This window comes from Malus domestica, chromosome 04 (assembly GCF_042453785.1).
Source record: "Malus domestica chromosome 04, GDT2T_hap1".
NCBI lineage: Eukaryota > Viridiplantae > Streptophyta > Magnoliopsida > Rosales > Rosaceae > Malus > Malus domestica.
In genome coordinates, this window is record NC_091664.1 from 23,875,147 (window position 1) to 23,899,953 (window position 24,807).

General features: G+C 40.1%; 1 protein-coding gene across 3 annotated transcripts; it reads right to left on the minus strand.

The window, feature by feature from the left end:
• LOC103433668 (probable LRR receptor-like serine/threonine-protein kinase At3g47570) lies at window positions 1-7,975 on the minus strand. 3 transcript variants are annotated; one of them, XM_008371933.3, is made up of 2 exons: window positions 857-4,161; window positions 1-656 (listed from the first exon to the last, which is right to left on the minus strand). In XM_008371933.3, exons 1-2 carry the CDS (start codon window positions 3,573-3,575, stop codon window positions 244-246), a joined length of 3,132 nt encoding a protein of 1,043 aa, XP_008370155.3. In that variant the 5' UTR covers window positions 3,576-4,161; the 3' UTR covers window positions 1-243. The 3 variants fall into 3 exon arrangements, 2 of the variants coding, with proteins under 2 accessions (XP_008370155.3, XP_070676767.1); XR_011580136.1 differs by lacking the exon at window positions 857-4,161 and adding an exon at window positions 7,778-7,975 and having other exon boundaries at window positions 519-656; XM_070820666.1 differs by lacking the exon at window positions 1-656 and adding an exon at window positions 7,778-7,975 and having other exon boundaries at window positions 674-3,579.
• Window positions 7,976-24,807: the final 16,832 nt, after the last annotated feature.

Sequence of the window (24,807 nt, forward strand, 5' to 3'; positions counted from 1 at the left end):
TCCAACAAAAACCGCTAATCATTAAAATTCTAAAAAGCACCGCACAAATTAAAATTCAAAAGTTTCAAGTCATATAAGTAAAACACACCACAAACATAAACGAGACAAAATACAAAGCGATAGCATGAGAAAGAAAGCAAAAGCAGAAAGAAAATTTTGGTGAGTAGAGAGTGGAAAATATTATTGATGAGTCATCATGTCCTTTCTCCGTTGAGTAGCATGCTTTGTCCTTCATAAGTCTTCTTAAACTTTGAGGTACGAGTCCCTAATTCCACTCATTTTTCTGACAACTGCGTCCATCAGCATCCGTTCCCTTGGTGACATGGCACAGCAAGAGAGTCCTATTTGCATCACTAAAACCAAGCATTCCTTTAATTTCTTTGCTTTCACCGGGCCACGATTGTTACGTCTCGATGGAGTTTGTTCTCGCTCTATGTCATCGTTGACATCACAGTCTGCTTCGAGGTCGAGGATAATTGAATGGTCAACTATGTCCATGACATGGTCAGGCAAAGCCATGGCTACAAATTGGTAAATGCTTAAACCACCTTTGAACATGTCATCAGTAGGTCTTTTTCTTGTGAACATTTCCAGCAATAGTATCCCATAGCTGTAAACATCTCCAAGTATAGAAACTTGGCCTCCTGTACCATACTCTGCCAGGACATACATACAATATGTCATATGCAATTGACAATTAGAACAATATCTTCTTTAGATTAATATGTTACTTATTTTCCAAGAATAAAAAAGGCAGTAATGTATTTTTCATAAATAGATATTAATTAGTTGGTTTTTAGTAATAATTTACTAAGAACATAAAAAGGAAGTTAGAATGATAGAAACTCATATATACCTGGAGGAATGTAGCCTATAGAACCCTTTAACTGAGATGACATTGTTTGACTGAATGAGGGACCATTTGATGTTTCAAAGAGGAACCTTGCTAAACCAAAATCCCCAACATGGGCTACTATATCTTCATCAAGAAGCACGTTGCTCGGCTTTAGATCACAATGAACAATGGCCGTTTCACAATGGTGGTGGAGATAATCTAAAGCAGAAGCAACATCAATGGCAATGTTCAATCTTTGCATAAAACTCAATCTCTTGCTTAGAGTTTGCTCCTCTTCCCTTGGATACAACATTGAGTCAAGACTTCCATTTGCCATGAACTCGAAAACTAGACTTTTGAAGTCTTTACCTTGATTATCAATGCTCGAGCATGTAGTTATGATCTTGAGAAGATTACGGTGCCTTGTATTCCTTAAAGTTTTGCATTCATCTATAAAACTCTTGGAAGCTCCTTGTTGTTGAAGGTTTAATACCTTAATAGCAACTACCGTTCCATCACTAGGAATTATCCCTTTATAAACAGAACCAAAACTTCCCAAACCAATCAGATTATCCACAGAGAACCCATTAGTTGATTCAATGAGTTGTGAGTAGGAGACACCTGATTTCCAATCCTTATAAGAACGTGAAGTTGCAAACTTATCTCTTGACTTTTTCAGTATTGAACAAGCACCAAAGGAGCATGATAGAGCAATTATGATTGCAAATACACAAGCTATAGGGATGACAACTTTTGGGGAATGTAGTCCTCGAGATGAATGGTGTTTTTTTGAGGGGCATGGTGGTAGATGTAATTGTGGGATGCCACCACAGAGCCTATGATTTCCAAGAATAGAGACACCACTAATATTTGCAAAAATCCCTTCTTTAGGCAACTCGCCCTCAAAATCATTGTACGAAAGATTGAGATACTTGAGAGCACCAAGCTTGCCTATGAATTCAGGAATCTGACCAGATAAGTTGTTGCTTGAAATATCAAGTTCTTCCAAGCCTTTTAAAAATTGAAGAGATTGAGGAATTATTCCTTCAAACTTATTACCTTGCAAATACAAGCGCTCCAAACTAGCACAACTGCCGAGGGTGCTTGGGATTTCACCTGATAAATTGTTTCTTAAGAGATTTAGCTCCGTGAGATGCACTAAATCACCCACCTCAAAGGGCAGTAGACCAGTCAAATAATTGTCAGACAGGTCTAAAGAAATTGAAAGGGTTGAAAGCTCCATAAGCGTTTTAGGTATGGTGCCCGTAAGGTTGTTACTTGAAAGTTTAAGATCTAATAAGTTTTGGTAGTTTCCAAGACTTGGAGGTATACTGCCATCAAACCTGTTGACCTCCATGTAGAGGTTTAACAATAACGTCATGTTACCAAGTGAGGACGGGATTGACCCAGAAAATTCGTTACCATCCATATACAACTGCTCTAACTTCTCTAGCTTCCCAATTTCAGGCGGGACATTACCACCCAAATGGTTACCTTCTATTGCTAGAACGGTCAAATTTAGAAGATTTCCAATGCCGTTAGGGAGGCTTCCATGTATCACATTGGCCCCAAGAGTAAGAACTTTTAGTTGGGTCGAAAGGTTGGCTATGGATCTTGGGATCTCTCCTCCAAAATGATTATCGCGAAGACCCAAAAACACCAAACTAGTGCAATTAGCCAAGAAATTGAGAAAATTCAAGTCACCAACTTTTCTCTTTCCCAGTTGATTGCTTTCAAAGTTTAGCGAAACTAAGCTTCGCAAGCTTCCTAGACTTTCACTAGGGACTGTCCCAGAGAAGCCATTTTCAGCAAGCCCAAGACTCTGAAGTCTAGAAGCATTTGACAATGATATAGGAATATTTCCTCTTATTTTGTTCCCACTAAAGTGAAGCTGTATGAGATTAGGAAGCATAGTGCCGAGATTTGGTGGTAGCTCTCCATGTAAGTGGTTGATAACGACATTGAACATTTGTATGGAGGAAATATTATATATTGAAGAAGGGACTATACCAGACAAATTATTCTCCCCAATTGAGAATTGAACCAAGCCTGTTATATGCCCAAGCTCATTTGGTATGCTTCCTTGCAAATTGTTTCTCACAAGATCCAGAGTCCTCAAAGAAGAAAAGTTTCCTATCCAAGGTGGGATGGATCCAGTGAGATTGTTATCATACAGCCATATATCTTCTAAATTCAACAATGAACTGAGTTGGTTCGGAATTGACCCCTTAATATGATTGATTTCCAAATTAAGGAATTTTAGTTGTATGCATTGCGACAAATTAGTTGGAATTTTCCCACCAAAGGAATTATGAGAGAGGTTGAGATATTGTAGGCTTTGTAGACGACCCATTTCTGGAGGAATTTCCCCATGAAAGTTGTTGTATCTCAAATTGATTCCAGTGAGATAAGTAAGATTTCCAACTGAAGGTGAAATGGAGCCTACCAACTTTTTTGATTGCAGGTTCAACATCAAGACTCTTTTGGTGGAACGGTGGCATGAAACTCCAACCCAATTGCAGAAATGGATGGAATGATTCCACGAGCTCATGACATCAAAAGGATCTGTGGTTATTCTTTTCTTGAAGTCTAGCAGAGCCAAGCGATCAGATTCATTTTCAAGCAGAGTAAGGTTGCGAAGTGCTGCAGATTCGAGGCATGTGCTCATGCATAAAAGAATGAACCCATGCAGGAATTTGAACAAAACCAGCGTACGATTGGTACATGAATGCCCCATCATTGCTCTAAGACGGAGAGCAAATCAGGTTAGAAGTGTAATTTGCACAAATGCATAAAAGAGAAGAAATGCTATCACATATCACATAGAAGAAACACTTGGATCAATATGTTTAAAAAAAAAATTAGATGGCAACCGTAAGAACTAAGAATAATATATACCTCATTCTACTGTACATCTTACAAGGAATGGAGGAGATTTTTCAAATGAGAGGGGAACTTTGTCCATTCTTAATTAATCTTTTGGCTGCACAAGAGTCTGATTGATGCGATTGCTCACAAGTAACATTTAGAAGGAAAAGCTTAAAGGAAATTTGGATTATTAACCAGAGAGCTTTTGACACTTTAAGTCTCACTTGCATTGGCTTCTACTTTTACCCAAGTCATGAACGTCTGCTTAATTTATACTGCTTCATAAAAATAAAAATAAAAATAAAAATAAATCTTGGAAGAGAAATGTGTTTGAATCTAAAAATGATACTTCTCAATGTTGAGAGTATGAATCTGACATTGAGAAAAGAAGGGATAAGTTGGGCTACTCCCTATATTACCAATTGGAATTATTTCGATTCATGACGTCTATTTCGCAATTACTGTTGTATGATTTTGAGCAGTGGTAAAGCCAGGAATTGTCGCGGGGGGGGGGGAGGGGCGAAATTTTTTTTTTTTTTGACAAACGATATTATCTACATGGGAGGGGGAGTGGGCTAAGCCTCACAATGAGCTAGCAATAATGTGGTTTAAATTTGCCCTTGGCAAGAATTGAACATAAGTCATTTTACTTACAAGTGAAAAGGAATACACTAGACCGTAGCACTAAGTGATGGGTTGGGGCGAACTTAAAAGAGTACAAGGTTAAAAAAGATTAGTCAATATTTCATCCAACTCAGTGACCTCACTTTGTTGGAACTACCCAGAATAGTTGAAGAGGACTACCCAGAATATTTGAAGAGGACTACTTGAAATATTTGAAGGAGAATTTAAGCATTGTTTCTTATAATATCCTTCCATTATGTAACCGTATAATGCGGAAAAAATAAAGTCTTAGATTCTTAAACAATACCAATAATCATATAAATTATTCATTAAACAAAATTCAATTCAATTAATCAATAATCAAGAATTCAACTTTAAATAACAATTTTATTCATCAATAATTATAAAATTTCATATCAATAATCAATAATCAATAACCCTATTGATTAATTACTCTATGATTCTATATCTATTAAACAAAATTTCATATTAAATAAGCAATTAGGGTTAATGTTAGTATAAATTTGGAAATTAAAAACTTTATCTAAAAAATTAAGAGAAAGGGGCCAATAATGGCGGCTGGAGGCTGGCTGCTTGCGGCTTGGAATGGCTTGAAGGCTTGAACTTTGAAGCTTTTAAGTCTGGAAGCAAGGGAAGGAGGGGGCGAACGGGATCTGTTACGCTACTCTCTGATTAATTTATTTTTTAATTCTATACCTAAACGATGTCATTGCACTAAAGGAATTTTTAACCAGGACCTAACGGTGTCGTTTGGCCTGGCTTTTAGAAAAGAAAAAAAAAACAAACATAGCAGAGCTGCGCACCAGCTACAAACCTAGATGAACATAGATGGAACCACCACCGCACCAACAAGCACTTCCGACAGGACCAGAGCGGCGAAATCACCGCTCCTAGACTTGATTTCAGGTGAGGGGAGGGGCGGCCACACCTCCTTGCCCCTACGTAGCTTCGCCACTGATTTTGAGTATGAGATTAAAAAGATTATACACGATTCAATGGATATAGAAAAGTCTTATTAAAGAGGAATGATGGTCCTTGTATTAGAATTATATTATGGCATTGGAATTGATTTCCCGGTAGACGAGGAAACATATTCAGTTTCTTGTATGGATTTTAATAGGGAACCCTCATTAGTTTTGGTTAGGATTATGTATATAGTGGTCTCTGCTCTCACAAATATTAGTCTCATTGTTGAACTTAAACTTATTGTGAGGCCAGTATATTATTTTCTGCAAGAGAGGAGAAGGTTCAGTGAGTTTTGTTGGGAGTTTTTAATTATGGCATCATCTTCTGGAGCTTCTACAGGTTAGTCTCTTGCCATTCTAGTTATATAAATATTAGATTTACATATATGGTGTTACAACTGCATGAATATCCATTGAATAGTGTTACCTTTTCAAATTTTCCAACCAATATTTGCTAGGTGTCACATCCCGGCCCAGGTCCTCACCACATCCGGACTCGACTCCACTGTAGCACGATATTGTCCGCTTTGGGTCCCGACCACGCCCTCACAGTTTTGTTTCTGGGAACTCACACGAGAACTTCCCAGTGGGTCACCCATCATGGAAGTGCTCTCGTGTGCTACTCGCTTAACTTCCGAGTTCCGATGAACTCCGAAGCCAGTGAGCTCTCAAAATGCTTTGTGATAGGTAGAGATGAGAATATACATATACGGTTTAGAGGATCCACTCCATTGGATGACGTGGGATGTTACACTAGGGGCATTTAGAATTGGGTCCAAAAAATCAACATGGCTATATAGGTTAAGTCCAGTATTATTTTTTTCTGCTTTTATTTCTTTTATACTCATTTTACATTTAAAAAAAATATTAGAGATAAATTGGAATCTTCTAATTCCAACAATCTACTTAATATCTTATAACCTAAATTCATCTACACAACGTACGCCCCTAATTCAAGTAACAAATACATGAATGTATATATTATACCCATAAGCGAGATATGAAACCTAACTAAAATGTACAACAACATAATACACCTACAAACAAGAAACATTAATTTCTTATATAAGTTGATTACAAAAAAGAAATATCATATAGGTAGATAAATGCAATTAACCTGTGATATGGGTTGATTATAAAAATTAAAAATAAAATCTATAAATGGGGTTTAGAACAGGAAGAACAATAAGAACAAGACATAACAAAAAGAAAAAGAAACAAGAAGAAATAACTAAAGAGATAATTAGAAAGTAATTTAATTTTTATAGTAAATTTCATCAATAAAAAGATAATGTTATTGCCAATAAAATAATGGGGTTTTTTTAACTTTAATCCTTCAAGAAGATTAAAATTTAATAAAAACCTGATGTTAGGTTGGATATTGATTTTAGTCCCTTAATGTGTACTTAATTCAAATTTATATTATATTTTTGTTTAAATATTTAATAAATATCTTATTTAATGTCATTACATTAAAATTAAAATTTATTATTATACACATTTTAATTCATTAATTTTATTTAACTTCTTCTAATTAGTGTACCTAAACGTTCTTATCATAATATATTTTACTAATTTAGTGTACCAGAATGCCCGTATCTAAATATATTGTAGTAAATTAGTAGCACATAAGAAAATATGCAAAAATATAAGTGCACCGAAAATTCCGTACCTAATTATATGATACTAAGCTAGTGTATCGAAATGTCGATACCTAAATATATTATACTAAACTAGTATACCTAAATGTTCGTACCTAAACATATTATACTAACCCGGCCAGTGTACCGAAATGTTTGTACCTAAATATATTGTAATGAATTAGTGGCACATAAGAAAATATGCAAAAACATAAGTGTATCGAAAAATTTCTACGAAAAATATTTTCTTATATAAGATACTGACCATAATGAGAATTAAAATTTATAATATTTTCATAAAATTTAATTTATGAACAACATAAAATTATAAATAAAAAAGAGAGACACTGAATACATATGTTGACATTTAATAGAGTCTAGGGACTAAAATCAATTTTTAATCTTGTATAAGACATTTTTCAAAACTTCATCTTATTTGGGGATTAAAATCTAGTTTTCTATAAAATAATCCCACACTGGAATTTGACTTATTTTAATAAATTGAACTATTCCTACTACTGGCTTAAAAAATTGGACTTATATCAAGTTTCCCTATTTGGTAATATCCATTTGATTTGGGGACTTCATTTTCTAACAAAGAATCATATTTTTTCTAATTACTTACAAAAAAATTCATAAGATTCATATAAAGTTGAAACTTAATATTTGAGAAAGAGAGAGGCAGATTAGTGATTACGTGCTGAATGGCATCATGAAATCGTTCAAAGAATATCAAGAAAGAGCACTCAACTTGTGTTCAGAAGTTCTTCCAAATCATACATACAAAAGAAAAATATCAAACAAACAAGACAAGCAGTGGTCACCTTTTTGTTTTCGTAACCTTTGGCCGCTACAATGACGTTTTGGTGCCTACTCCGTGACTAATCGCTTTAGTCACCGTGCAGTTACGAATAAGGGGATGCTGATATAACCTCCTTGTCACGATTAATTACATACAGAAAAAAGAATGAGAAATTTTGAGGGGCAAAAGTTAGAAATGGAGGGTGTGTATGGACTGTGGACTGTTAACTGGAAAGGGAAAGTAAAAGAATACGCAAAGAGAGAGAGAGAGAGAGATGGGGTTTAAATATGAGGGCAGAGTAAGGTGAGGAAGCACAAGCAAAAGTGGTAATCAATGCTTAGTAGTGGAGAGAAAAATTTCATTGTTGGGGCAAATGCACTCACATTTTCTCTTAATTCTAGTGGCATAAATAATAATGGTTATGCATTCTAGTGCATGTGCGATCTTCACTGATCCCCCTTCCTCCTAACATTTAACAATTTTATTCACTATAATTAAGTAAGCATGGTGAATAAATTAGTTGCGAAATCGTTACTCACGAAATTCAAACCTAGCATCTATGGTAAGAGAAATATTACTAAATAGTATTACTTAGTGACAAAATTCTTTTCCTTTAATATACATTTAGTTTTATGAGTTAACCAACCCAATGTAAGTCTAGCCACTAAACGAGCTATATTCAAAGAGGGGTGGCCGAGGACTTGGAATAAAGCAATCATTAACCCGGAAATTTTCATGAAAAGTAGTGGAAGTGGATGCATAATAAAATTAGTCACTTATTCTTACCAAAGTCCCATTAATTATGAATTTATGTTCATGTTTTCTCTGTAAGTGTGGTTTGGTTTGTAACACTTGCCGCAGGGGCAAGTGGAAAAACATAGCGAAGTGGAAGAAAGCGGAGACCCCAAAAGGCCATTACCTTAGTGCTCCTGGGTGCCTTTCCCATCCTAATATCTACGATTATATATAATACTTGATTTGGGACTAACATGTGCATTATTTCAAACTAATAATGCTATGTCATGTAAATTTTGGCTCAAATAAAAGTATATGCTTTGATAAAAAATAAACATATATATATGCAAAAATTTAAATGCTTCTGATTGGTCGTTCAAACATGAAATAAATATAGACTTGAGAAAATGGGAATCATTGAATTAGTAATTACTAAATAAAAAAAATATTCTTTTTTAAGGAAAATTTGAAAGAGAAACGGAAAACAAGTTTAAGATTTTTAGCGAGAATTGAACCTAAAACATCTCATTTATAAGTAAAAATGAATATCACTAGTAACCACATTCATTCTTCATTTTCATGGACTTGAGAAAATATATGTAAAAACCGATATCTAAAACCTTACTAAAGTCACATTGTGAAAACCGGAATTGGGAGATTTCTTTTTGGGTTGACTGGTTGATGTGTTGACTTTGAAGTCTTTGCCCTACTTATCGAGAAATTGTTGTGTCCTCACTCCTCACTGGAATTTTAGGAGTCAGCAATGAGATCGGGATCTCCTCCTTCTAATCAATGGGGTTCAGAGGCTAGAGCGATAATTAGTTGAGAGAAAATGACATTGTTTGGTACTAGTGCACCACTTTTTCTCCTCTACTATTTCTAGTCTCTTCAAAATGATAAATTATTCCCAACAAGAGTTTTATAAACATGTAATGTGTAGAAAATGGCACATAATTAAAGGTTACAGATTTCCACCAACTGTCCATTAAATTTGTGTTTACGTTTCAAGGTAGGTTTTTTTGGTAACTAGCCATATTTATACCACGGAATGATTTTTCACCTACTTTTTGCAATTCTTACAAATTTAACCAAAAATTCATACAAAAGTTTTAAATTGCCCCTCCCTTCTCACTTGTCTCTTCCCTCTGTCTTTGATTCCCACCAGCCCAACCAGTGGCCTACATAGTGGCCAGCACAGGCATGGGCCTTTCCTGGAATTTCACTGTTTTATATAACTATCTGCAAGTTTTTACAACAATGAGAATATGGCTCATTGGTTAATGGGAGTTTTGCAGTTCCATTTGGCCCTGGTTTGAGACTTGTTGTCCTTATAATTTGCCTTATTTCTCAACCATACAAAAACCAAGCCCACTTTTTTTTTTTGTTATAATTAGCTTTATGTTTTACCATATAAAAAGAATACCCTCTTTTTTCGCTCGTTGATATAAAACGAGGCCTATACAGTCTCGAGCAATCTAATTTTAAGTTTTGACATAAAATGTTTTGTTGGAATCTAATATATTAATCTTTTATTTATCAAAGCTCACAAACAAGTTTTTTTTTCTTATGATATATTTCAATACTAAAAATTAAAGCTCTGCCACTCTTGTTTGACTAAAATTTTTCATGCCAATATAAAAAACAAAACCTTTACTTTTATCCCATTAATTAAAATTGCAATTATTTTGTCTAATTTCTTTTGTATGACTTAAAGCTAGACCTGTAAACGGGTCGGGCTTATTGGGTTTCGGTCAAACTCGACCCGTTTCACCCATTTTACCCGTTAACACCCATTAACAATTATTATTATTATTATTTTTGCATAGAGTTTATTTTTTGTTGTTAAGACTTTACTGAAATTACTAAAACATCCTTAATGAACGGGTGCTAACGAGTTGACCCAAAGTGACCCGACCTGTTAAGCGTCCACCCAAATACTAATATTAATGGGTCGGGTCAGGTCGGGTTAACGGGTTGGGTCCAAAATGCCAAGTCTACTTAAAGCCCCTATATTTTGGATTCTAGCTTTGACATTGAGTCCAACATAGCCCTACCCCACTGTTGACCCTAAAAACTACCAAACCTATGTGGCACGTAGGCCGGGTAATTAATGAGCTAACTACGTCTTTCGGTTGTGTGAGGGGCGTGCCAACTCGACGGCTGAGCTCGGCCGGTGAGTAAAATTTGTTGCATTGGGTGCGCTACTGACTTCTTGACCCGAGGAAGGAATTTGTCTCGGCCTTCGGGTTCTAGAGCCTGAAGACAAGGCTGCTAGTTCTACGAAGTTCACAAATCGTTGGCGCCGGATTCGGTCATAGTGATTATATTCGTAAAAATATAAGCACGCTGAATTGACACTAAACTATACGGGCACAGATACTCAAAGCAGATGTGCGTTTTAATCGTAAATGTAGTTCGGCCTTCGGAATGCCGAACTCTAAATCCCACTTGTGAATATCCAATCATAAAACAACTCGGCGTTCAATGTGCCGAGCCTATGAATCTGTAACACCTCACTTCGTCGAGAAGGCTAATGAGACGACCTCTACCGATAAGGATTCGAAAATCCTTCTTGACCGAGACTTGGATAGGTAACCAGTTGACCTCGACGCGGTGCTGTTTATCCAAACTGAAGGTGCATCTTGGTCGGCTGATTCCACGGCAACAGTGTTGTTTATCCAAACTGAAGGTGTTCGCTGGTTGCCTTCACAATGCTGTTTATCCAAATTGAAGGTGTGTTGAAGGGAAAAGAAAACAAAAATCTCAAGGTTGTTGAGAGGTTTCGCGTAGAGCGAGAGTTTGCGCAGAGCAATTTGTGTGTGGAATTGGAGGGGGTTTAGAATGATACACCCTCTTCTTATTTATAGCAGCCAATTTCATCCTGGCCGCACCATAACTATACTCGGACTGGGATTCTTAATCCTAATCTATCTAAGCCTCGACCAGTCCTACCTCTACTAGGATTCTGAACCAAACATTTTATCCGGCCACATTCTCTTCTCAAATCTTAGCATCCTCATCCTATTATGACTCCTTATTATACTAGGATTCGTCCTACCTCATCAATCTGTCTTAACCTAGGGTTCGACTGATCTTAACCAAGCGGCCCATAATAACTGGAATTCGCGATAGTTCTAGAATTATACTACCGGGCCGAGAACAACTTTTTACTCGGCGCACACCAATATTTTGGGCCCAAACATTGCCCCCTTACTTCTGAGGTCTTCGGCCTAAAACCTCTTAGCCGAATTTCAACCTTAAAGAAGTGAAATCAAACCCTGAAAGTATCTTTAGAGGATGATGAAAAGTCTCAAATATTCCACTTACCAGGTGTGCATTTATGGAGCACGATTACACAATCTTAACTTTGTCAGACACTCCGCCACGTGGCATCCTCTGGGCACGCCCCCTTACTTGACACTGAAACGTCCTTTCAATCCTCAAAACCCTTTCACACGCTATCATTATAACCTCGAACCACGACGCTATCATTATAACCTCGAACTACGAATTTTTTGGTCTGTTTGAGTCGTGCACATAACCAAACGTCTCCTTATCATTGAATCTGCCGTCTTATGCCATCGTGCAGCCTCGATCTGCGCGTTTTCCCCGGTCTTTTCACTTGGACTCCTTGAATTCCCATTATGATTACTAAATCCCTTAGTCGATTCTATCCTCTAATTTAACATTTAAACCGTTGATCTTCCCTCTCAAAACACCTATAAATACTCCCACTTCTTCTTTTAAACCTTTTACACTTTTAGAAAAAACCAGAAACTGTTTTTCCGTTGTCCCTCAGATCTCTTCACCATTTTCTCTAGAAAACCAATTCTTTAGTATTCAGAAAACCTTCATCTTCAATGGCTACCAATACTTTCATCCACAGGTTGACCGATGAGTGCAACAAATGCCAAAATATCATTGATCGAAACACAATCAAAACCATCCGGTTCAAAGATGAGCCAAACGTCTCCCACCAAACCCTAGGCCCACTATTTAAATACCAGGTTCCTGAAGCAATCATCGAGATGCTTAGGGAGCATGCCTAAAACCCTTATTCCAAGGGTATGACTGGTCAAAATGGGAATCGGCCAGACCCCGGGTGTCTGGCCCTCGACCATTGCTGCCTGGGTTGCTCGGATGGAATCATATTTCAGTGATGAGTGGAAAGCTCTCGGCATCTTCGATGCCATCAAACTCTTGACCATCGAGATGAACCTAGATCGAGAGCTTGTGATGGTGGCATTAAGCTTCTAATGCTCAACCAACAACATGATGGTTCTTCTTATCGGCCCAACGGTCCTAGATATGACCGCTTTACTTGGTACTTCTCCAACTGGTATCTCGATTAATACTTCTCTCGCTAGGTACCAATTCGATACGGACCTGAAAATGGTCTTCGAGGAATGCGCCGTCAAGTCCCTGACGAAGGGAGATCACAGGCCGTCTAAAGAAGAGGTGCAAAAATTGTATAAGAACTTTTTCAATTACAGCACCCTGATCACTCACTTCGCCGGCTCCGAAGGCGAAAAACTTGAAAAGGGAGAACATAGGGCGTTCTTATTCTACTGATACAACAAGTACTTCTTTTGTGCCAAGTCGAATAAGTGCTTGGCCGAAAACATGCTCGTCGTCGATGCCTTGGCCAGCGGCCACTCCCTCTCAGCCCCGCCGTCATCGCCAACCTCACTCGGTGTTTGGCCGAAACAACTTTGGGGAAAATTGACCCCCACCAAACCGGCTCACTCTAGGTCTTCCAGCTCTGGCTGTAAGTCTACTTCTCAACCTTGCGGCCTGAAATCTCAGGCTTCAACTCATCCATAGCTATGAGTTTAGAGTTAGCTTCGCGCCCTCTTCTTCCTCACTCGGCTGAAGACATTTTCAGATACATTTTCGGCCTTGAGGACCTTACCGACTAAAAATACCAAATCTTCTGTCGCCGGACATACCCATCTTCCATCATTCTCCCACAATCGGTATGGGAGATGGTCGAGGATACTCATCTTCGGGAGACCTGGGGGTCATTCATCATGACCCGTGACCTACCCTACGACTGTGAAGCTTGGTGGGGTAGTTAGGAGGTTTACCACCTCAACTTCCTAGCTTGCTAACTGGGTTACCTCCAGGGGTGTCCCTTGCCATTCATTTCATCTCGCTTTCTTTTAAGTCAAGAACGCTTCTCTGGCTCATCAGAAAAAGAATGCGAGACAGCTGAAAAGGAGTTTACCGAATGGTGCAACAAATTTCATCTTCGGCCAAGGGACCTGGAATCTCGGTGCGCCAACACCTTTGCCGAGGGGTGGGAGGCTTACACCAAGGACTTCTTTCCCACGCCGGCGGACGAAATTTCAAAAAAACTTTTTGATGATCGCCCGAAGAAAGTCTTTGCCCCAAAATCCAAAGATACGGCTCAAGGTATATGCCTTCTACATTCCTTATTTATTTACCTCATTCGAGTTTTAATTTAACCCAATTTCAATGTTTTCAGGTGACCGTACGCTTAAAAGGGTTGAGGTAGTTTCGATGGTCGCAGCCAAGAAGAAACTCGCTCATCCAAAAAGGATGGTAGCCGCCGCGCTGACCCAGCCAAGTAAGTGCCCCCGTCCAGAAGCCGAAAAGGCATGAGACGCTGCCCGGCCCACAAAACGTGTCAAGAAATTGGCTAAAAGAGGGGAACGGGAGATTCATGTTATCTCCAGCAAAACCACGGGAGCAATTGCTCATTCTCCCCCTTCTCCTGTTATCGAAACTTCAGCCAATGTGCAGCCAAACTCGGTGATTAAGACAGCCATCAACCTAGTCGTTGATCAGCCTTCAACTTCAGCCCCGACAACCGCTCACGTTGAAATCAGCCCGGTGCATGCTACCCTGGAGAAGGCAACTCCCTCGGTCAAGAAGAACCCCCTCATTCCAAGAGCAACTACTGCGATTATCCTAGAAGAAGTATAACATTTAGAATGTTCTTCCTTCTAAAACTCCTTGTTTACTGATTGACCCTTTTGTTTAGGAGGATGAGAGCGAAGGTCCTTAATTGGTGAGAAGATCTCGACAGGGCGAAAGAACGACCCCAATCCCCCAATCGGTGGTTGAACGGGCTGGTCAAGTCGACCTTTCTACCAGAGCAAATAAAGGGCATGAAGCGATACCCTTTGCCGAGATGGAAGTGACGGCAAAGACGCTAATTCATCCTCAGGATCAGAATCTCGGCATTCCTCCTCAAGAGGTTACTTCGGCCTTTGTAAGAACCTTCATCACCCTTCTGTAAACTTCCTGCTTTAGAATTATAAACCAAAAAATATCAAATGTCAGGTGCCCAATTACTCATTTCACCAAAAATTTTATGCGCCGAAGGGTGTTATCTATATTTCATGGCCACCTCAATGGTCGTCGAATGTGGATAGCCTCAATCGGCCTCGTGAATTAAGAGGCTCTCTTAAACATTGGGCTCGGCCATTAAGTTCTTTAGGTTCGAGCAATTAACCATCAGACATGGCCGAAGTCTCCTCTCGACAGGTTTAGAGCAAACCTTCATTTTCTTTGGCTTTTTTACTTGACTTTTCTTAACACGTTGCTCTTACATGCAACCATCATGGGAAGTCGAACTCAAAGCCCTTCTCTCTAGTTCTTCGGGGGCGGCCGGTCCTTCTGCCTCATCAGCCAGACCATCTGCATCAGTAGCCAAGTCGACTGTTAATGCTAAGCTGCAGGGGCTCTTATCTCTTTCGGCTCCTCAAATCCTCGAACATAAAGGTCTTGACTCTGTAGAAAAATGCTTGAATAACCTTGCAGCCGACGGCCTATTGAGCAACGAAATTGTCACTCGCTTATCTTCCACCTTAGAACGAACTCGAGATTATTTTCATATTTTCGAGAAAGCTCTTCGAGCGGATGATGAGTTTAAGGTTGCGTTGGCTACTCAAGAGGCTCTCTGTCCAGAGGTCGAGGCGATAAAGGTGAAGACTAAAAAGCTGGCTGACCTCGACTGACAAATTGTTGACCTCAATCGTCAAATTGTTGAACTCTAACGTTAGAGGTTGGCCGTTTTTGCAAAGATCAATGAAATGAACTTTTATTCTTGCATCTCCCAAGTAACTGGATAATATTTTTAAAAAAATTTCCCATTGATCGGTAATTTATGAACCAAACCGGTTCTATCTCTAAGATGATATGCCCCATTGCCGAGAACTTTGTGAATGACGAACGGTCCTTCCCAATTCGACGACCATTTACTGGACCTTGGGTCTTTAATTCCTACTGGCAACACGGTTTGCCAAACTAACTCTCCTTTGCTGAATTTTTTTGTCTGACCCGCTGATTATAGGCCCGCTCGACAATCTTCTTTTGTGTTACCAACAGATTGTAAGCATCAAGCTGAACTTCTTCTAAGTCTTCTAACTCTTGTCTCATGGCCTGATTGTAGTCTGCACTGAACAAATTACTTTGTTCGACCACTCGCAACGAATTTATACTTAACTCGACTGGTAGCACTGCGTCGTGTCTATAGGTTAACGCGTATGGGGTTATCCCGGTTGTCGATTGGGGTGAAGTCCGATATGCCCATAAAGCTTCATTTAACTTTAAATGCCATATTGCAGGCCACTCTTTAACCATTTTTTCGAGAATACCAATCAAAACCTTGTTACTTGCTTTGGCCTGTCCATTCGCTTGTGGGTAATACGGCGTAAACTGCTCGAGTTGAATGTTTAGATTTGCCGCATACTCCTTAAACCTGTCAGATGTAAAGATTGTACCATTATCAGTTATGATTGTTTCTAGTACGTCGAATCTAGTCACAATATTTTCTTCTACAAAATTGTAAACTTTTTTAGACGTCAACTTGGCATATAACTTGTCTTCGACCCACTTAGTAAAGTAGTCTGTCGCGACGAGTATCCACGCATGCCTTGCTGATCTAGAAGATGGTGTAATTTTGCCGATTACATCCATAACCCATCCTTTAAACGACCATGGTTTTGTGACCGAATGGAGTGATTCGGCTAGGAGCTTCTGTATCGACCCATGAATTTGACATTGTACAGATCTTCGTGCGAACGCAATACAATCCTTCAATATGCTCGGTCAGAAATAACCGTGTGGACGAAGCAACCATCGCATATTTCATCCGGACTGATGAGCCTCGCAAATTCGTTCATGCACTTTTGTAATTGCATGGGCAGCCTTTTGTCGGCCGAGGCATAATAACAATAATCCATCCTCACTTTTTCGATACAACTCGTTCTGGTATGACATGTAGTTCGTAGCATAGACCCTTGTTCGTCGGTCGTGTTTATCACTGGGGTTATCGAGATATCGCATAATCGCCCTTCTCCAATCGTTTGGTAATGCCTCGACGACACAAACCTCTATGTTGGCCTATCGTTCCAACAACGAAGGTAAGGACATGACTCGTGTACGGATCACGCTATCGAGCTAAAGGACTTACTGATTGACCAAGGCCGGGTGTGTTCGTCGCAACACAGGTATTTCTCGACATAGTTTGCCCTCCAAGAGTTACACTCCAGAGGCTATTTGAGCTAACTCATCTGCATCCGTGTTTCGAACTCATGAAATGTGTTTGAAAGTAACGCCGTAAAAAAACTCGGCCAAATACCTGGCAACCATGTGATAGGGCGCCAGAGTGCAACTCATGCAACGAAAAGTCCCTTTGAGTTGGTTAATCACAAGTTCGGAATCACCGAGAATGAGGACACGAGTTGCCCGCAAGTCATGAAGGACGCCAAGGCCAATAATAAGGGCTTCGTATTCGGCCTGATTATTCATATAAAAAAAAATCAAGCTTGAGAGAAAAATACCAGCGGCTGTGATTTGGAGATTGAATAATGATCCCAACGTCAGCTGAGACTGAAGTACTTGAGCCATCAAAGTACATTGTCCAGTAATGATCGCGTGTCTCCACCATGCCCATTTCAACATCATTACCCCCAAAACTATGTGGTGAGGGGTGCTGGGTTAAGAAATCGGCCAATGCTTGGCCTTTAACAGCCTTCTAGGGCACATATTGTAAACTGAATTCGGACAGTGCCATTGTCCATTTTCTAATTTGGCCTTTTACTATCAGCCGAGTAAGCATGTAACGAATGACATCGATCTGGGTGATGACCTGAGTGACTGACGGCAGCATATAATGCGTGAGTTTTGATGCAGCAAAAAATAAGGCTAGGCAGAGCTTCTCGATGGCTGAATAGTTAATCTCCGGTGGATTAAGATTTCGGCTAAGATAAAAAATGGCTTGTTCTGGCCCAACATCATTGTCTTGTGCAAGTAGGCATTCGATGGATTCTTCGGCTACTGAAATGTACAGCTTGAGAGGTCTGCCACTGCGTGGTGGGACAATGACGGGTGGAGTTGTGAGGGAAACCTTGATCTGCGTAAATGCCGCTTGATGTTCTGCATGTCATTCGAAGATGTCAAAATCCTAAGTTTTAAGAGTGTGGAGAAGGCTCTCATTTTGGCTGCGAAATTGGTAATGAATCATCGGAGAAAATTAATCTGGCCGAGCCACGACTGCAGTTGTTTCTTAGTCTTTGGGGGTGGAGCGTTGATGATTGCTCATGCCTTGTTTTGGTCCACCTCAATACCACGATGATGGACAAGGAATCCCAAAAAATTGCCGGCTGCTATGTCGAAGGCACATTTTGGCAGGATTCATTTTAAGGTTGTGCTGGCGCATACGCAGGAAAGCCTGATGGAGATCATCCAAATGTGTCTGCTGCCGTGCGGATTTGACTACGACATCGTCAATGTAGACTTCGACGATGGTACCAATTAAATCATGGAAAATAGTATTCATAGCTCGTTGGTATGTGGCACCGACGTTCTTGAGGTCGAATGGCATGACAACCTATTCGTATGTGCCGAGTGCCCTCGGGCAACGAAAAATGGTCTTATGGACATCGGCCTCAGCGATAAAAATTTGGTTATAACCAACATGTCCATCCATAAAAGATAAGATCTTGTGATTTGCTGTAGCATTGATTAACAAATATGACATTGGCATTGGATATTCGTCTTTAGGAGTCGCCAAGTTCAAATTTTGAAAATCAATACAGATACGTAAGGCACCACTTTTCTTTAAAACAAGGACGATGTTTGTTAACCATTCGACGTACCGAGCTGTCCGAATAAACCCGGGTTTTAACAATCGGACGAGTTCGTCTTTTATACCGAGTTATACGTTGGTGGAAAATCACCTAGGTGGTTAGCGGAAAGGTTTACACCTGGGTTTAATGCTCAACTCATGTTCAACTAGTGCTCGATCTAGACCAGGCATCTCATGATAACTCCAAGCGAAACAATCTTTAAATTCTCTGAGCAATCTACAAAGCTCGATTTTGACATGTTGGGGTAACAACGCGCTAATGAACAAAGGTCGTGGGCCTTCGGTTGTTTCAACATTTATCTCCTCTAAAGGATCTTTAACCTATGGTTGACTATCCTCGAGCTCAGCTGGTGCAACCTAAACTTTGTCTAGCGATAGTACTTGACCGTTGTCTTATTCGGCCAAAAATTCAACTAAGTTTATACCCGAATTTGGTTGGTTGGAAATAGCATACCAATGGGCCAGCAGTCATTCCATGGTAGATGAAACTACGGCCCAACATTTATCCTGTCTGCCTTCAGACATCAGGGTCTGCGATTAGATCGGCTAACTCGAGTCTCGATGAATCCTGATGGACAGTATTGGCACCTACCTCGATTGCTTTTTTTACGAAAATTTGAGTCAACCATCCTTCTTCGTTCAAACCTTATAGGGTAATATAGCCGACGTGATCATCGTAATATCGTGCCTGAATCATGTTAGCTTCGAACGGATGGTTATCGGCCGGATGAACCATAACCGATTTGCCGTCCCAAAAAATAAGGACCTGATATAACGAAGAGGGAATGCAATTTGTTTGATGAATCCAATCCTGACCAAGCAGGGCATTATACTCTGTCACGCCCCGGACCCGAGGTCGGTGAATAAAAATAAGACCCTGCGCCCGGAACGCAAATAAAAGTAAAAATAAATAAAAGGGAATTGATACGGGTTGGAAAATGAACTCCTTTTATTAAAATAACTCCAAAAGCTTACAGGGTGTACAAAAGTAATAAATTAAAATCCTTAAACTTCTCCTTAATCACAACCTCAGCTCTTCTAACACCTGTCTTGCCAAATAACACCCGTTCTGTCAAATAACACATGTCCTATCAAAGAACACCTGTCTTGCCAAATAACTCATATGTAAAATAATAGGCGAGGAGTGAGCAACAATCACCGTTGCTCAGTGAGTAGAATATGTAATATGCCAATCAAGCAATGCCTTTTCACACACTATAAAATAGGATAATAATATCAAAGCTTTAACCACGTAATTTCATATCACATCACCCCTTTACGTGTTCATTATATCATTCATAAATTGTAACTCACCACGTGACCCTTACTGGCCTTTCAGCCCTAATGTCCCCGTGTGCAGTTTACATTTATCCCTCGGATTAATGCAACACTAAAGTTCTCATGCTCCATGAACATATCCAAATAATCCACATATCACCATATTAATAATTCCAAAGGTATTTCAACAAATCCAACATGCTTGACTTGAAATAGAGAGATATTTATAAATAGATAAAACCTATGATATCTCATGGTTTTCATTTATCAGAAAATAAGAATACTTTGAAACACATTATATAAACCACTCACCTCGATAACTTGAATCTTTGGCAAGACAACCCAACTAACATCTCCACAAACCTCAAACCCTAATCTCTTTTTAACTCTCTCTCTCTCTCTCTCTCTCTCATATATATATATATATATATAGTACGTTAGCTCCGAAGCATGCACTGAAATGCTAGCTTCTTTACAAAAACATTGGAGCAAAGATCCCTATTTATAGTACCGAGCGGCTCCAAAACTTAGTGATTCATAAAGGCACGTGTCAATTGGCATAGAATCATAGCATGAGGAGATATCACCTAACTAGGTGATTAAGCTAATGATTACATGGTGGCAATAAGATGTGTCAACTAGATGCAAGACTTGAATTGTGGAGCTACACGTCCAACCCAGCATGGTGCTTACAAGCACCTTAAAAAGGATAAGAGTTAAGGCCGCATGGTAAGCTTCACAAGTCCACCTTATAAACTTATGACTAAGCATAAACACGGTTCTAAGGCTTAACTCAGAAAAATATTCCAAATCTTAGCTTCAAGTTTAATAAAATAAATAATAACTTAAACATAAGGCTTCCACCAATACAAATACGGGTTCTCACATACTTGGTCTTGGAGTCAACGATAAAGAATGCGGTCATGTGCTTACGACCTTCAACACTTACCTCCAAAAGAAGCACTCATTTGGTCTAGGACTTGTCGCCGATGAAGCTACTCATGGTTATTCCTTATGGAATGAGTTCGTTGTTAGATCGTCGTAACGCCTTCATAACAGATACAGGCATAATGTTGACCGTCGTCGCCCCACAAACAACGAAAAGTTTGGATATTGGATAACCTTCAATGTGAGCCGTGACATATAATGGCTTCAAATTTTGGAGATTAATCGAAGATGAGTGGGGAAATAGTTCGGCCAGAGTCGCTTTAAGTCTATCATCCTTACTCACTTGCTCATCTTCTCCGGTGGCAATGAACTCGACTTGTGTTGCTTCCTCAGCAACCACATCCCCATCCAAGAAATTCGGTTGGTGTGTGGTTGGTTGAAATTCAGCAGGTAGAACATGGACCATGCTGATTTCCATATTTTCAAGGATAGAAGGACCCATCGGGTCTTGATTGTCATCCTCTGGTTTATCAAGTGCAGTATCATGTTTTGGAGCATCTTCGACCTGATCATTTTTTGCCTCGTTGGAGACTTGTTTTTGTGACGCACACACTAAACATGTTCCATTCCGGCTGTCATCCTCCAACGTAGTCGTTGCTGGGACTTGGGTTTATCCTTGCAGTGCTTTACAGGCCCGTGTGTTTTAGTAGGCATCCAGACGCACCACACGATCCTGCTCATTGGTCGTAAGGCTGAATAGAGATACGACTGAGAAGACTTCGAAATGATGTCGTAAATACTGAAGGTCCTTAAAAGAAAAAAGGGAGCTCGACGATGTCTATGTCCGTGTACGGGTCGACCTCGAAGCCGAGGACCTGAGCTTCACGTATATACTGGAACCTAGCCTTTATTGCTAAATCAATAGTCTTTTGGATAATCTGTTCAGCATCGAGGCACGTTAACGCTAGGTCAAAAGCTTCTTGACACGCCTTTGGTAGGCCGTACAAGTCATTAGCGGAATGTGTTTTGTGAAACTCTCGCATGTACTCCAAGGATTCGCCAAGGAATGGCGGGTAAAGATTTCGTCAAACTTTTATTAACGGTTCTTGTGGGGGTAATGGGGGAAGTTTTCTTTCGGCTTCTTTTCTGAAATGCTCGAGATGAGCTTTCATCTCCCCGGGCCGAATGAGGTGTTTGATGTGATTTTCCTTTGAAGTAATTCGATCGTGACTGTCAAGTTTTGTTTGTCATCTCCACTTTCTACCGTTTCTTTTGGCTGCCATTTGGTAGCCGAAGTGGCCTGTACTGCCTGTCGTCGAGCCGTGCAATCTATCTGTTGGCGTGGACATTTATGAGATTTGGATAATGTCGTGTACATGCCAATGGGGGAATTGTAACTATACCAATGTTGGTTGCTTGGCTCAGGTAGTTTGAAGGTTTTTTGATTTGCTAATGAACTTGAGTTGCTGGAGTTATGCGAGTAATAATCCTCATTATAAAACGGCACATTGAAATCAAGATGCCGTCTGGCTGAGATGGGGCCGTCCGTTCATATGTGAGGGTCGAGCCTATCGAACACTTTCTGACGCTATCCTCTGCCAAATTCCTTTGGAGGTGTCGCTACGGCCTTGGATGGTTGCCGTGGTGTTGGAACCTAGGGTGGTCTCTCTTTTGGTTCTGTTAGGACGACGCGTGCTTTACAACAGTTACATAAAACCATCAGTCTCTTCTGTATTGGAATTTGACATAGACTCGATTATAGCTGGTCCCAAAGACTTTGTGGGTGGCTCGTTGGAAAATAGATCAATCTTGAGTCACGGCTGAGAGTTCTATTTTGGGACATACTGTATTGGAACGAACTCCGCCTTCCCTTTCCCTTTCCTCTTAGACAAATGAGCATCTACCATGCCCACTGTTGCCAAGGGGAAGGGATCAACGTCGACAGTCATTTGTTTGTCAGGAAATTTGAGCTTACGTTTATCAATCTAGCTCTGAATAGCATCACGGAACACGTCGCAGTTGTTTGTGGTATGCTTATTCGAGTTATGGTACTTGCAATACGTTTTTCCTTTCAACTCTTCGACCTTAGGAATGTTGCATCGACCTTGGTGATATCAAAAGTGTAACCTTTTGATGTTTTAACTGCCTCTTCAGAGGCCAAGCGGGTTTTGGCATCTTTGGAATTATTTTGAGCCAATGCCTTGCAAACGTACGGTTTGTCTATCACTATCTTGGTCGCGTCCACACTAACATATTGGGAATCCTCGCCTCCGATCGATGCATAGTTAACCGTAGGATTTTTGTAAATCATCCCCCCGGGATGGGGGCTTCGAGATCTTTTCCTTTCGGAGCAAATAATCATATTGCTCGATGTGCTAGGCTAGTTCATACATATCTAGGAAGTTTGCCCCCAAGAATTTCTTTTTATATTCCATATCTAGGTTGTTCAAAGCGATTCTAACGAATTCAACTTCAGGGAGAGGTACTCGGCACCAATTTCTGGCCGATTTAAACCTAGTTAAGTATTCCATTGGTGATTCATTAGACGCTTGAGCCATCTTAGCTAATGATGAGACTGACATTTCCATGCCCGGTCGGTAGAATTGTTCACGGAACTTTTCGACCAGTTCTTCCCAACTCTGTATGGAATTAGGTAGGAGGTTGATGTACCAAGCAAATGCCGAACCTGTTAGCGAGAAGTTGAATAGTCGCAGTTTGTAGAAGTCACTACTAACATCTCCGTATTGCGCCGTGAATCGAGCCATATGTTTCAGCGATGATAAGGACGATTCCCTAGCAAAAAGGTTGAAATATGGGATATTGAAACCTTTAGGATATTCAACTTCTCTACGTAAGCAGGGTATGGATGGATGAATTTTGGGAACTTCGGCCCTTTCTTCAAGGCCGACCCAATCATCCTTTAGACATCGATAATATTGACCGAGGCTACTTCCATTATCTAGTCGGATCCGTCTGATCTACTGCTTGATCCACTTCTTTTTTTCCAAGTTAATCATTTTGAACCGAGTAGATCCTGTTTCGGCCTGCAATGAATTACTTCTGAGTGGAAGTTGTTGGGACTGATCAATAGGTCCTCATTCGAAGGCTCTACTAACCAATAGTTCGAGCAATTTGGTGTGTGTGTCACCATTATTCCGTATCACCTCGAGCAAACTATTCATTTTTTGGCTAACTGCCTGTTTAACTTGCTGAGATTTCTCGTCAAGTCGTCTTCGAAGAAACGACCGAGTTGGGGGATCAGAACCCTTACCACCATCTTCATCGCAGTTCTCCACTATTCCTTCAACAAAAACATCTGCGGTTTTGTGGAGAACTTGTGTGTTGCGAGGTTGGGGACCGAGACAAACTTCTTTTTCTCGGTGTGTTACACTTACAGCCTCAGGTGTCACAGTAACAAGAGGATTATGTGCATGTGACAAATTTTGTACCGGGCTCTGAACTGGTAGGTTGGTCATTGACTTTCCTATGATTATTTTCTTTTTAACCGATCGTGTTTCGACGGGCATGAACTTCGTAGTTTTAGCATTGGGTCCCACTAGGCGTGCCAAAATGTTGACCCTAAAAACTACCAAACCTACGTGGCGTGCAGGCCGGGTAACTAATAAGCTAGCTACGTCCTTTAGTTGTGTGCAGTGCGTGCCAACTCGACGGCTGAGCTTGGCCAATGAGTAAAATTTGTTGATATTGCGTTGGGTGCGCTACTGACTTCTTAGCCTTGCGACTGCGGCTGATGAAGGAACTTGTCTCGGCCTTCGGGTTCTAGAGCTTGAAGACAAGGCTGCTAGTTCTGCGAAGTTCATAAATCATCGGCATCGAATTCGGTCATAGTGATTATATTCGTAAAAATATAAGCGCGCTGAATCGACACTAAACTATACGGGCATAGATACTCAAAGCAGATGTGCGTCTTAATCGTAAATGTAGTTCGGCCGTCGGAATACTGAACTCTAAATCCCACTTGTGAATATCTAATCATAAAACAACTCGGCGTTCAATGTGCCGAGCCTAGC

Excerpts from the sequence above, each read along its gene's own strand:
- LOC103433668 (XM_008371933.3), bottom strand. The coding sequence starts at position 3,575 with ATGATGGGGCATTCATGTACCAATCGTACGCTGGTTTTGTTCAAATTC. Across the intron at positions 657-856 it reads TATAGGCTACATTCCTCCAG|AGTATGGTACAGGAGGCCAA; the intron begins GTATATATGAGT and ends ATGTCCTGGCAG.